Source organism: Lithobates pipiens, unplaced genomic scaffold, assembly GCF_037356315.1.
Source record: "Lithobates pipiens isolate NorthernLeopardFrog02 unplaced genomic scaffold, aLitPip1_a1.2 Scaffold_22, whole genome shotgun sequence".
Classification (NCBI taxonomy): domain Eukaryota; kingdom Metazoa; phylum Chordata; class Amphibia; order Anura; family Ranidae; genus Lithobates; species Lithobates pipiens.
The window spans coordinates 310,684,211-310,696,788 of record NW_027507784.1 but is presented as its reverse complement, the minus strand read 5'-3'; the positions used below and the strand labels follow the sequence as shown (position 1 = coordinate 310,696,788).

Genomic DNA, 12,578 nt, shown 5'->3' with positions numbered 1-12,578 from the left:
GCAATACCTGAGGGAGGTATTTCTCCTTTTGCTTTATAGGCTTCTGTTATAGCCAACTTAAGCCACCTACCCAGCGTACTTTTAGAAGCTTTCTCCCCCTTGCGTGATCCAGAAAATATCACAAAGAGGGCGTTTGATTTTCTAAATTCTTTAGTAACTTTCAGAAACTGTAAAAGACATCTTCTCACATCCAATGTGTGAAAAACTTCCTCTCCTGCATTTGCTGGGCTTGCAGAGAATGTAGGTAACACTATTTCCTGTGATCGATGGAAAGTTGAGGATACTTTCGGTAGGAATGCTGGATCCGTCCTCAGTACCACCCTGTCCTGATAAATTCTAAGGAAGGGTTCTGTAATAGCTAGAGCTTGGAGCTCGCTGACTCTCCTGGCCGAGGTGATGGCCACCAAAAAGATTGTTTTTAAAACCACCTTCTGCAAAGAAGCTTCCTGTAAGGGTTCAAACGGTGCTCCCGAGAGACCCTGTAAAACTGTAGACAAATCCCAACTGGGAAAGTCTTTAAGGGCTACTGGTCTATTTCGAGCAAGAGCCCTAAAAAATCTAGAAATTAAAGTTTCTTTAGATAAAGTCTTTTCAAAGAAAACTGATAAGGCAGCCACCTGAGTCTTCAGGGTACTGGCTGCGAGACCCTTCTCCATTCCTTCATGGAGAAACTCCAAGACTGACACCGTGCTCTTGACCCTGAGTTCTCTAGAACTGCACCAGGAGTTGAACTTTTTCCAGACCTTCATGTAAATTGCCTGTGTAACTGCCTTCCTACTGGACAGCAGGGTCTTTACTACTTTATCTGAGAGACCTTTAGCCTTTAACAGGTCCTCCTCAGAAACCAGGCGGTTAGCTGCAGGAGTTCCACTTCTGGATGACTTACTGTCCCCTGGGATAACAGATCTTTTCTGAGTGGTAACCTCCATGGGGGCTTCGAGGCTAGGTTTCGAAGACCCGCGAACCAGGGTCTTTTTGGCCAAAAAGGAGTGACTAGTATTAAGTCTGTCCTTTCTTCCCTGAATTTCCTCAGTACTAGTTGAATTAGAGGAAAGGGGGGAAAGGCATAGCACAGCTGGTAATGCCAGGGGTGAGCGAATGCATCCAACCCTATTGCTGCATCTCCTCGGTGAAGAGAAAAGAATCTGTCCACCTTTGAGTTCTGCTGGCTGGCAAAAAGGTCTACCTGAGGAACCCCCCAGGCCTCGGAGATCATCAGGAACACTTCCTGATTCAGACTCCATTCTGCCTCTAGCAATTTGCGCCTGCTTAGGAGGTCCGCAAACAAATTCTGAGAGCCCTTCAGATGCACTGCCGATAGTGAGGCTGTGTTCTGTTCTGCCCAGGCTAACAACAGATTGGCCAGCTCCATCAAGCTCCTGCTTCTGGTTCCCCCTTGCTTCATAATGTAGGTAACCGCTGTTGTGTTGTCTGACAACACCTGAACATGGTGGCCTCTCAAACTCTGCTGAAATGCCACTAAACCCAGAAAGATCGCCTTCAACTCCCTCCAGTTGGATGATCTTTGAGCTTCCTGTTTGGACCAGACCCCCTGAGATGTCTGACCATCCAGATGGGCTCCCCAGCCCCAGGCACTTGCGTCTGTAGTAAGGCGCTTGTCCACAGGAAAGGTCCACACCAGGCCCCTTGAGAGGTTTGCCTGGTCTCTCCACCACCAAAGAGCCCTTTTCGTCTTTGACGAAATTTTTAGCTGTTTTTCCAAAGGATCCTGATGGGACCAGCTTGACAGAACCTCCCTCTGAAGGGGTCTGGAATGGAACCTGGCCCACTGAACAGCCGGGATTGCTGCCGTAAGCAGGCCCAGAACTGCCATAGCCATCCTGACTGAGACTGTCTGGTTGCTCTGTATCCGCTGTACAGCTAGCTGTAACTTTTCCTGTTTTTCCAACGGCAGGAAAACTTTCTGGAGAATCGAATTTAATGTATACCCCAGAAATTTCATTTCCTGTGAGGGGGTCAGGATTGACTTCTCTAGGTTTAGAAGCCATCCCAGGCCCTCGAGGTGAGACTGGGCCCTCTGGAGATTGACTAGGACCTGCTCCCTGGAGTCTGCAAAAAACAAAAGGTCGTCCAGATAAGGAACGACTGGAATCCCCTTCAATTTCAGGGGTTCCAAAGCCTCTGCCATAATCTTCGTAAAGACCCTGGGAGAGGACGAGAGTCCGAACGGCAGAGCCCTGAATTGGAGGTGCCATACCGAACTCCCTAGCTTCAATGCCAGGCGCAGGAACTGCTGCGATGCCTGATGAATTGGTATATGAAGGTAGGCATCCCTTAGGTCCAGGGATGCCATGAAGCATTCTGGGGTCAACAGCTTTGTGATGGAGAAAATTGTATCCATCCTGAAATGTTTGTACCGAATGAACCTGTTCAGGAATTTCAGATTCAGGATTAGACGGTACTTCCCTGAGGGTTTTTTCACCAGAAAAATATGTGAATAAAAACCCCCGCCCTGCTGGCTTACTGGGACTTGAATCAGAACCTCTTGCTGTATCAGCTCCTGTAACAACAGCTTCATTGCAGAGGCCTTCTCCTGATCCCTTGGCAATGTTGTCACATAAAACCTGCTCGGGGGTAGTTCTGAAAACTCCAACCTGTACCCCTGATCGACAACGCTCTTCACGAACAGATTTGGAGACAGCCTGTCCCATTGTTCGCAAAAAGCTGACAGTCTCCCCCCCACTGGGGAGATATTGTCACTTGTTCTTAGGGGACTGCTCTGGGGGAGATCTAAAGAGGACTCCACCCCTGCCTTTGCCCTTCTGTGAACCCCATCTGCTCTTGTGCTCCTGGTCTTTTTTATGGGACTGCTGAAAAGCACGAAAATTCTTTTTAGCCATCTGCTTTTTCTTAACTGGAAAAGCCTTCTTTTTATCGGCTGTTCTATCCAGCACAGACTCTAAATCAGGACCAAAGAGCAAGTCACCCGAAAAGGGAAGACCACACAGCTTGACCTTAGAGGCAGTGTCCCCAGACCATGTTTTCAGCCAAACTGCTCTCCTGGCTGAATTTACAAGAGCCGAAGACCTAGCGGCCAGTTTAACTGATTCTGCTGATGCATCCGCCATGTATTTGACTGCATTCAGGATCAGTGGAAAGGACTCTAAGAGATCCTTGCGGGGTGTCCCCGCCTCAATATGGCTCTTCAGCTTCTCTACCCAACATTCCAGATTCCTGGCCACCACCGTAGCTGCCATTGCTGGTTTTAGACTGACTGACGCAGCATCCCAAGCTTTTTTAAGGATGGAGTCAGCTTTTTTGTCCATTGGGTCTTTAAGGATCCCCATATCTTCAAAGGCTAGATCCGTTCGTCTGGATACCTGCGAGAAAGCTGCATCGACTCTGGGTTTCTTGTTCCAAACCTCTGAGTCCTTATCTTCGAAGGGAAACCTTCTTTTGAGAGCTTTAGAGAAGAAAGGGGCTTTTTCTGGGTCCTTCCACTCCTTTCTCACTGAGTCTGAGAGGACCCTGTGGACAGGAAAAACTCGCCGTTTTGTTTCGTCCAACCCCTGGTACATTTTGTCATGAACTGACAGTTGTACTCTTTCTTCCTGAATTTCTAGAGTAGTGTAGATTGCTTTTAAAATATCATCTACTTCCTCTAGTGATAGCTTGAATTTGGAGCCCCTGCTATCTTCTTCCTCTTCCTCCTCCTCCTCAGAATCCCTGAAGGAGATGAGAGTACTACCCCCTTCGTCTCCAGACTCTTCAGTTTCCACCTGTCTGGATGACGACGCCCTGGGGCTGGGCGGTAAGTTCTGAGGCTCGGTCTGTGCGGGAGGGTTTTGTATCAGGATGGACTTGACTGAACTCAAAGAGTTTGTCAGCTCTTTAACCGAAGAAAACAAATCCTTATATTGTTGAGATGTTTCCTCTTCCACCAATTCTCTGATACAATTTCTGCACATTGCCTTCTGCCATGAATCTCTGAGGGGGGTTTTGCAGGAAGGACATTTTCTCTGACCTGGTCTAGCTTTTCCTAGTGATTTTTCCTGAAACGACATACAGGTTTAATTCACTAAAAGCTCTCAACAACCAGTTGCTTAACACCAAGCCAGTGCAGAGACCCACCACCAAACAGACCACTAGTGAGACCCCAGAACTAGGCTGCAAAAGGTCAGAGCGAAGTCCACCTCTGACCTGCAGCGACAGGCCCCCAAGAGGGGGGAACAAACAAAGACATACCCACAGTAAAGCAGAGGGTGCCAGTGCACCTTACGTACCTGGGCTGGACCGGTGCTGGGGGCGCCTGTCTCCGCCATAGCTGGCTTGCACTCTTCCATCGTTTGAGTGAGGCAGCTATTTTACAAACAGCTCTCATTTTAAATTTTCCCGGCCGCCGCGTCATCAAGGCCGGCCGGAAGCGGAAGCACACGGTCACCTGACCCGCCCCATGACCCCTGCGTTCCAGGCGCTGAACCACGGCGCCACGCCCCCTCAGAGCGCCCGCGCGTCACCGTGAACGACGCCGTCGCCGCCCGGGACCCGGCGCCGAAAACGGAGCCATGCCGCTGACCTGCAGCGGCCTCCGCCAGCAACAGAGCCCTCCCTGCGCTAACAAGCGGACACCGGGCACCCGACGCCGGCACTCCGAGGGTCCTTACTCCCGTGAGATGGCGGGACCAGGAGCTCCAGGAGTCCTCTCCCCGTGGAGATGCTGCTGGGGGTCAAAGAGAAACAACCTGCAACAAAAGGTAAGCCTTACTCCCCTGCAGAGAGTGTAGCTCTCCCTGGTTCAGGCACATGCTTCCTCCAAGGAGGAAACACAATAACTGAAGCCATGGAGGAGGAGGAGGTGTTTTTAAAGTGGGCATGTGTTTCCTGATTGCAAGGTGGAGCTACACTCTCCGGGGTTGTCCTGAAAGGCGATTTGAGAAAATTAAAAAAAAAGTGTGGGGTGGTTGGATAGAATATAGCTCAGCAGCATTAAATTAACCGCTTCCTGGTAGGATGCATTAAGGTGAAAAACACATAGGTTTACTACACCCTTAAGGTGTCCTACAGCTACTGACAAACTCCATGGTGGGATAGTGGGGCGCACATGGGTAGGCAAGCAGAACCCTGAATAATAAGTCCACACAACTCTGAAAGGTGAAAACCTTGGTTTTTATTATCTTTTGACAGAATATTTAGGAGGTGGCAGGAACAGCAGCAGCCTGGGTCCTCTGCACAGACACTCTGGTGTGAGTCTTTGCAAGATGATCAGTGTACTCCTAGAGGGGAAGAAAAACAGATGAGTGTACAAGTCCTTCCACTATATAATGGTGGTGAGCTTCACAGACTGTAGTTTACTACTTGTTACAGCTCATTTGTGCATGCTTGGTGGGGTGCAATAAACTACAACCCTTCCTCAGCAGTCAGACAATAAAAAGGTGTCCCAACATTAATATAACCAGAGTCTATATGGAAGTACATATTGCATGGTAACCTTGTGCATTCAAATCTGAAACAGCTAATAAAAAGCTACCACTGTTGGCCACCTGAAAATTTTGGACGACTTACTAGCTTCAACGCCAACAGATCAACCCATAAAATCAGAACTCATCTGCATACATGCCCTAGTATTTATTATAATCCCCCACCCTAAATATGCAAACAGGAGTCTGAACTCAGACAAAAATTTACCTGGTATGGGGACTTGGTGAAGATGGTTTCCTTCCAGAGATCAGGAGTCAGATAGTGGTAAGTCTTTGAGATGGCATCAAAGGTGGCTTTAGCTGTATTTTGTGGGGAAAATAAATTAGTTGCAAAAGCAATACAACAGATCTTTGAGAAAAGCAGCCCCACATATTAACCAGTCTATGGTGCAAAGGAAATAAAAAATAAAAAACAACCTTGGCTACTTCCTGACCATGTTATAGCCAAAAGCCATCTACACAAGACCTTTCAAACTGAGCTGCAGGTGTCAGCAGTAAAGTGGTGCTATTTTTAGTGATGTTTTAACCCCTGCAAGCAGCTGAAAAGGGGTTAAATCTGTCTGCAAAATGCCACTGCAGTGGCACTTTACCAGCGCAGCACCATTGTTTTCAATGGGGAGGAGCAGCATATAGGAGCGGTGTATTCACCACTCATACACTGCTGCAAAGACCCATCAGTTCATATCCCTTGAACCCAATCCTCCCCTTGTGTCCCTCCCTTACTCCTTTCTTGCCCCCCTCTTTATATTCTCTCTGCTTACTATACCTTTTCTTTCCTTGAATATTACACACCCATGACAATGAGGTTTCTCTGGCAGATGGGTAGATTGGGACGGGTTTGTTGCAGGGAATTTACTGCCTTAGCGCCAACAACCCTTATGGGAGGAGATAGGTGTAATGGTCATGGGTGTCACTGATTTCTCAACAAGATTTCTATATTTTATATGTTGTGTTCTTATACATGTTGTATTCTAATGCTCTGTGTTTGGAAGGAAACACCCCCTCCATACTGATATAAGGTGTGATGTATATTCATGCTCTCTGTATGTTCTTGGCTTATATGGTTAAAACCTAACTTTTTTTTTTTCTTCAAATATAAAGCTGCTGGCAGGACTTTGTGATGCCCTGCCAGCACCCCAGTGTGAAAGCACTTGGGCTCTCACACTGGGTTTGCAGCCGAGGTTTTTTTCAGGTGCTATGCAGGTGCTTTTAGCACCGTATCGCCTGAAAAACACCTCCAGTGTGAAAGGGGTCTAACAGTCAATTCTGGGGGGTTCCCACACCATCTACATGAGGTTTGTACTAGTTTTCTTGAAACCCCAACAGGAATGATTCAAAGAGCCCCTGCAAAATTTTGCAAACATGAGTCTTGCCCAAAAACTAGAATATTCACTTTTGAAAAATTACTCTGTACATGCTATTTTAAGCATGCTGGATACAAAGTAGCTCCTGGCTGAAGGACGACCACAGGACCCTTAAAGCAGATCCATGTCACCTTAGTTTGGCTCAAGTTGGTTTAAACCAACCATTTGTGTCACCAAGTGAAGTGTCTAAGCACTGTATGTACTGCATGAAACTTCAGCTACATACAGTATATAGTGCTGGGTTCTGGCTGTGACTTCATCTGTTAATACAAAGCTTCCTCTGATAGACGGAGGAGCAGGCCAACATCGCGCTCTCAGACTGCCAGAGGAAGCTTTGTATTACAAAGCTGCCTATGAACAGCCAAGCACCTTTCAGCCAGACTTTAGTTCTAGGCATGAGACAGGAAACTGGAACCCAGTAATGTATACTTGTAGGTAGCCGAGGTACATACAATACATACAGAGCAGCAGTTATGCAAATGGTTTTAGACTAGCTTGGCCCAAACTACTTAGTGACATGAAACCAACATCCGCTTTGACAGTGGCAAGAGACAAAGCAGTGACAGGATCTTGGAACAATCACTGAACGCAAGATGTGCAAGTATGCACATTATATGTCAAGGGTGTCACCCACACCAACAAAAATTTAATTTGGCTTAAAGACAGTCTTGGTGCCCAAAAGATCATTTCTTCCAAAAACACCTGCAGATTACTTACCAAAGTTGCCCAGAGTGGCTGTGCAGCCCCTAGCCGAGGTGTAGCAATCATCAATACCAGCCATCATCAGCAGCTTCTTGGGGACAGGCGCTGAGACAATGCCAGTACCTCTGGGAGCCGGGATCAGACGTACCAGTACAGAACCACAACGACCAGTCACCTGCAGAAAGACAAAGCCTTAAGTCATACTTATTTGCAGAGGTTATTCAGCAATTACTTTAAGGACTGAACACTGCCACATATAATCACTTTGCACTAGTAGACAAATCACGGTCATATGTTGAGCTTAATAACAGGAACAGGTAGACCACTTACAGGACAACCTGCCGTGCATACAAAGTTCATTTACTGTGTCTCTCTTGTAAAAGACAATCACACAACTCAGAAACGTGTAACTGATCAGAGCTGAGAGACCCCCCATCACTGTACAATAATGAAATATGGAACATTACCTTGCAGGGCACAGTGTGTGGCTTTCCGATCTTGTTACCCCAGTAGCCTCTGCGGACAGGTACGATGGACAGTTTAGCCAGAATGATGGCACCACGGATAGCAGTGGCAACTTCCTTGGAGCATTTCACACCCAGACCAACATGGCCATTGTAGTCTCCAATAGCCACAAAAGCCTGAAAAATAAAAATACAAAAACTTGTATATTATTTGTATCCCAGCTTAATTTATATCTAAAGCCAATACCACCAGGACAATATACACATGGAGTATCCACCACGTTTCCACAAGTCAGACTGGGAGGTAAACTTAAATTACACCATGCATATGCTGCAGAAGGACCAACATGTCTAGTTCTAGTAAAACTGATAATTGATAGATTTTTATTCTACAGGATTTATATAGCACTAGACATTTGCACAACACTTTGAAATATAGAAGGACCGTTCAATTACAATACAGAAGGAATAGGAGGGCCAAAAAAAAAAAAAAAAAAAAAAAAAAAAAATTCCTGTCTTTTCACGTTTGGATAATTAAGCTATATGGTGGCAAAGGTTTGGTTTTTTGGAAATACTTACTGGATGCAGCATTGGTCCCATGACAGCTCTAAAACTGAAAACCGAGCGACCAAACACAGCCAATCGCTCAGTTCTTAAAGCTCTGTGAGCTGGTGTCAGCCCACCGGCTCTCTGCCACCCCTTCCACTGGAGTGATGGGCTGTGGAGGTGTTGGGCAGCTGGCTCAGAGGCTGAGCTGGGTGCCAGTCCAGGTATCTGGGTGGATCAGATACCTGAGGAGACTGATGCCAGCTGATTGTGGGCTTAAAACCAGTCAAGAGTGCAGCACAAACTGCACTCCCGTGATCTCCAGAAGTACAGCCAAACAAGCATCATTTATACAAAGGAAAGTTCTTGTTGCCCAAAGCCTTTTCCTTACTGTACTGGAAAGAAGCCTTAATGTGACCGGATGTTACCAATTCCCTACTAAATGCACTCCACCTAGTTGAGGAGCAAGTTCAGCGCATCAAACCCACCTTGAACCTTGTCCGCTGTCCGGCACGGGTCTGTTTCTGCACAGGCATGATCTTCAAGACCTCATCTTTCAGAGTGGAGCCCAGGAAGAAGTCGATGATTTCAGACTCCTACAAGAAGAAAGAATCTTTAGATCAAAAGAGAAAATTGAATTATATTCCATTATATCTAAAGACCTGTTTATTTTTAGGTGAAACTGGTTATAGATCTCAAGCTTCCTCAAACTCCCTCATTACATTTCAAACTCTCTAAAATCAATATGTTGGATTACCAACCAGATCACAGAGCATCAGAAGGCAAAGATTTGATTAAAGTGGTTGTAAACCCTTACAAACCACCTTTACCTACAGGTAAGCCTAGATTAAGGCTTACCTGTAGGTCCAAGCAATATCTCCTAAACCTACACGGTTTAGGAGATTTACACCTGAAGACAGCCCCTGCTGTCTACGGTGCATCGGTGCTCAGGCGCACTGGGTAAGCCGCAGATCGTGGCGATATGCTGCGAGTGTCGGCTCCCGTGTGCATGTGCGGGAGTGATATTGCTGCTCTGACGAATCACAGCGTCAGAGCAGCAAGACCCACCAAGAAGATAGACGCTCGGAACTACAGGGAACAGCAGTAACTTCGCTGGCTCCTGTGTCAGGTAAGTGACACATAATGGGCTACTATGCGATGCATAGTAGTCCATTTTGATTCCCTGCAAAGGTAAAGCATAGAGGAAGTAAACTCATCAGGGTGTTTAAGTCTTCCTCCTGGTCATTATTCTAACATTTGTGCATTAACTAGGAAAGTGGAAAGGAGGCTCAGCCATGGAATGGCACTGCTGCTGTGTCTCAGCCAATCAGGAGCATCCCAGACAGTTGAGACACATGGCCATTGCTGGATAGAGGGGGCTCCGTTAATTAGTGGGGCTGCTGCACACAGGATTTTTATCTTAATACATCAAGATAAAAACCTGACTTTACAACCCCTTTAAAGGAAACACATGACAAAAGCTCGAGTGAGGCTCGGTTCACACAGGGGCGACTTGTCCAGGCAACTTAGCCGCCTGACAAGTCGTGCTCCGTTCTGTACTGTACTATGGAACCGTTCTAATAGGAGCAACTCAAGTCGCTCCTATTAGAAAAAAGGTTCCTGTACTACTTTTGGGGCGACTTCAGGCGACTTGCATTGACTTCTATACAGAATTCGTTTTGAAAGTCACCGCTGAAGTAGTTTGCAGGTCGAGTCTGAGAGTCGCGCTGCAAGTCGTTCCGCCCCTGTGTGAACCGAGCCTAAGACTGGGTTCACACTTGAGAACAGCGGCTCACAGCAGGGTTCCAGTGTCTCCATTCACCGTTTCAGGTCCAATTTCAGTCTGAATTGGGACCAGAAACTGACCAAGACTCACAGGACTCCAGTGCAATTCACTGCAGTGATATGAACCAGCTCCATAGAGCTGTCACCATCACCTGCTATGGGAATTGGATGCAGGGAAATCCACATCCAATTCACAATAGTGCGAAGCCAGCCTGAGGGATAAAAGCCGTCAGGTTTCTTGACATCTGTATCCCATTGGGGGGACTTTCCTTCACTTCCTGTCTCAAAGACCAAACAGGAAGAGGAAATCCCTGGTTATCACAAGACCCAGTAAAAGGTTTCCCCCTGTTCTTGTAATCACTCAAATTAGGATCATTTTTGCCAGTGATAAGTCACCAGGATACAGAACATATTCTCCTAATGAGAACAGACTGCAATAAAAACTCAACAGATGTTCTAAACCCTCCCCCACTCAAACTTTGGTTATACTTGAAGTACTAAACATTAGGATACAAGCTGTACTGATGTGAATTATGAAAAATCAATAAAAAAAAAAACTAACATTAGGGTTGGTTTACCAAAACTGGAGTGCAAATTCTGATGCAGCTCTGCATAGTAACCAATCGGCTTCCAGGTTTTATTCTCAAAGTTTAATTGAACAGGCTGAAGTTAAAAGCAGATTGGCTACCATGTACGGGTGCACCAGATTCTGCACTCACCAGCTTGGGTAAATCAACCCCCATGTTATATATCCCTACTCTGTACAATTGTATTGCACAGACCAACCTTGAACCTCTGAGTCCCAGGAAGGTGCTCTCTGCTGCTCCTTTTCCTATGGGGCACACCTGCAGGCTCGCTCCTGAGCTGTGTGCATCTATTGCACAGCATGGCCCTGCCTACGGAGACAATGGCTTTTGCGGCTGTCTTGGCCAATGAGGGAGAGTCCTCAGAGCCGAGGCTCACACCTCGCTGGATTGTGTTGGGGCTCAGACAAGTATTAGTGGGGCTGCTGCACACAAAAGGTTTACCTTTATGCATGAAGGTAAAAATCCTTGAGCCTTCACAACCATGTTAATGCAGGGAATGCCTTTAGATCCACTTCAAACACTAGAATCTTTACCTTAATAGGCAGGGAGAAGAGGTAGATCTCCTCCAGGGACTTGATCTTCATGTCCTTGACCAAGCGGCCGAGTTTGGTGACGGGAACCCACTGCACAACAAAAGACAGTTAAGATACAGTAACCAATGGCCCCCCTGAAATAAGTCAACCATTACCAGATCTCTACTCACTTCCTTGTCATCGGCCTTTCCACGGGCTCCACGTCCTCTTCCACGGCCCCTGCCTCTTCCACGTCCGCGACCCCGGCCTCCACTGCCGAAGCCCCCGCGGAACCCTCCCCTGTTAGCACCGGCGTCGTCCGCCATTTGCTGTAATGAAAAAGGACAATGCCAAGATATTATTGCCCCAGTTCTAGATTATCCAACCGCCCCCTCAATTTTTTTGAGCAAGGGTTAGACCCGGGTAGGGTCCAAACAGGGAGATTCCTCATTACAGGATAGCATTTTGTAGAAGGGTTTGACTCTCACCATGCTTTCCTGTGCTGGTGGCAACCTCCTACCTCAATTCTCATGGTGGGGTCACTGGGACAGAAGGTACATTTCCCATTTGAGGGTGTGGGATCTCAAACAAGTTCTTAAAAGGGACCCTACCACTATTTTGTCCATGCCCTTCAGGTCGGCCCCTTTTGCAGGTAAAGTTCTCTACTGCAGTGATATGCAATTAGACCTATAGCTGTTGCATAACTACAAGTCCCACGAGGCATAGCAAGACTGACAGCCACAAGCATGACACAGAGGCATGATGGGACTTGTAGTTTTGCAACAGCTGGAGGTCCACTAATTGCATATCCCTGCTCTACTGTATAAAATCCAGTAATACACGGCCTCGCCCCACACATGCTCAGTTTCTACCAATTCTAGACATTTTTAAGCACTGCCGAGTTTGTAGAGGCCGATCTGCTGACAACCATAATGCAGAATTAAACTATGCTTTACAGTCATGGAAGCTGCTTCTGTTTGATCTGCAAATGTGATCAGTTACGACACCAGCCATTTGATGTTCTGACAGTGTAGTTGAGGACACAAGCAAAATGTGTTATAGCAATCCTGGCATTCCAGTTATAGTAGGTGAGGTTGAAAAAAGACACAAGTCCATCCTATGTGTGTGATTATATGTCAGTATTACATTGTATATCCCTGTATGTTGTGGTCATTCAGGG

At 46.7% G+C, this 12,578-nt stretch overlaps 1 protein-coding gene and 1 non-coding gene across 2 annotated transcripts; both read right to left on the bottom strand.

The window, feature by feature from the left end:
* Nucleotides 1-5,113: 5,113 nt before the first annotated feature.
* Nucleotides 5,114-11,759, bottom strand: RPS2 (ribosomal protein S2). Its single transcript, XM_077449381.1, has 7 exons — nucleotides 11,590-11,759; nucleotides 11,420-11,509; nucleotides 9,003-9,110; nucleotides 7,972-8,145; nucleotides 7,520-7,679; nucleotides 5,647-5,738; nucleotides 5,114-5,234 (listed from the first exon to the last, which is right to left on the bottom strand). Exons 1-7 carry the CDS (start codon nucleotides 11,722-11,724, stop codon nucleotides 5,151-5,153), a joined length of 843 nt encoding a protein of 280 aa, XP_077305507.1. The 5' UTR covers nucleotides 11,725-11,759; the 3' UTR covers nucleotides 5,114-5,150.
* Nucleotides 7,795-7,934, bottom strand: LOC143925845 (small nucleolar RNA SNORA64/SNORA10 family). The gene has a single exon (XR_013262066.1). It is a non-coding gene; the product is annotated as a small nucleolar RNA SNORA64/SNORA10 family (small nucleolar RNA).
* Nucleotides 11,760-12,578: the final 819 nt, after the last annotated feature.

What these genes read in the sequence shown, in the direction of transcription:
- RPS2 (XM_077449381.1), bottom strand. Translation starts at nt 11,724, where the DNA reads ATGGCGGACGACGCCGGTGCTAACAGGGGAGGGTTCCGCGGGGGCTTC. An exon ending in GAAAGGCCGATGACAAGGAA is followed by an intron (nt 11,510 to 11,589) that starts GTGAGTAGAGAT and finishes TTTGTTGTGCAG; the next exon opens with TGGGTTCCCGTCACCAAACT. An exon ending in CACACACTGTGCCCTGCAAG is followed by an intron (nt 7,680 to 7,971) that starts GTAATGTTCCAT and finishes GTCTTTCTGCAG; the next exon opens with GTGACTGGTCGTTGTGGTTC.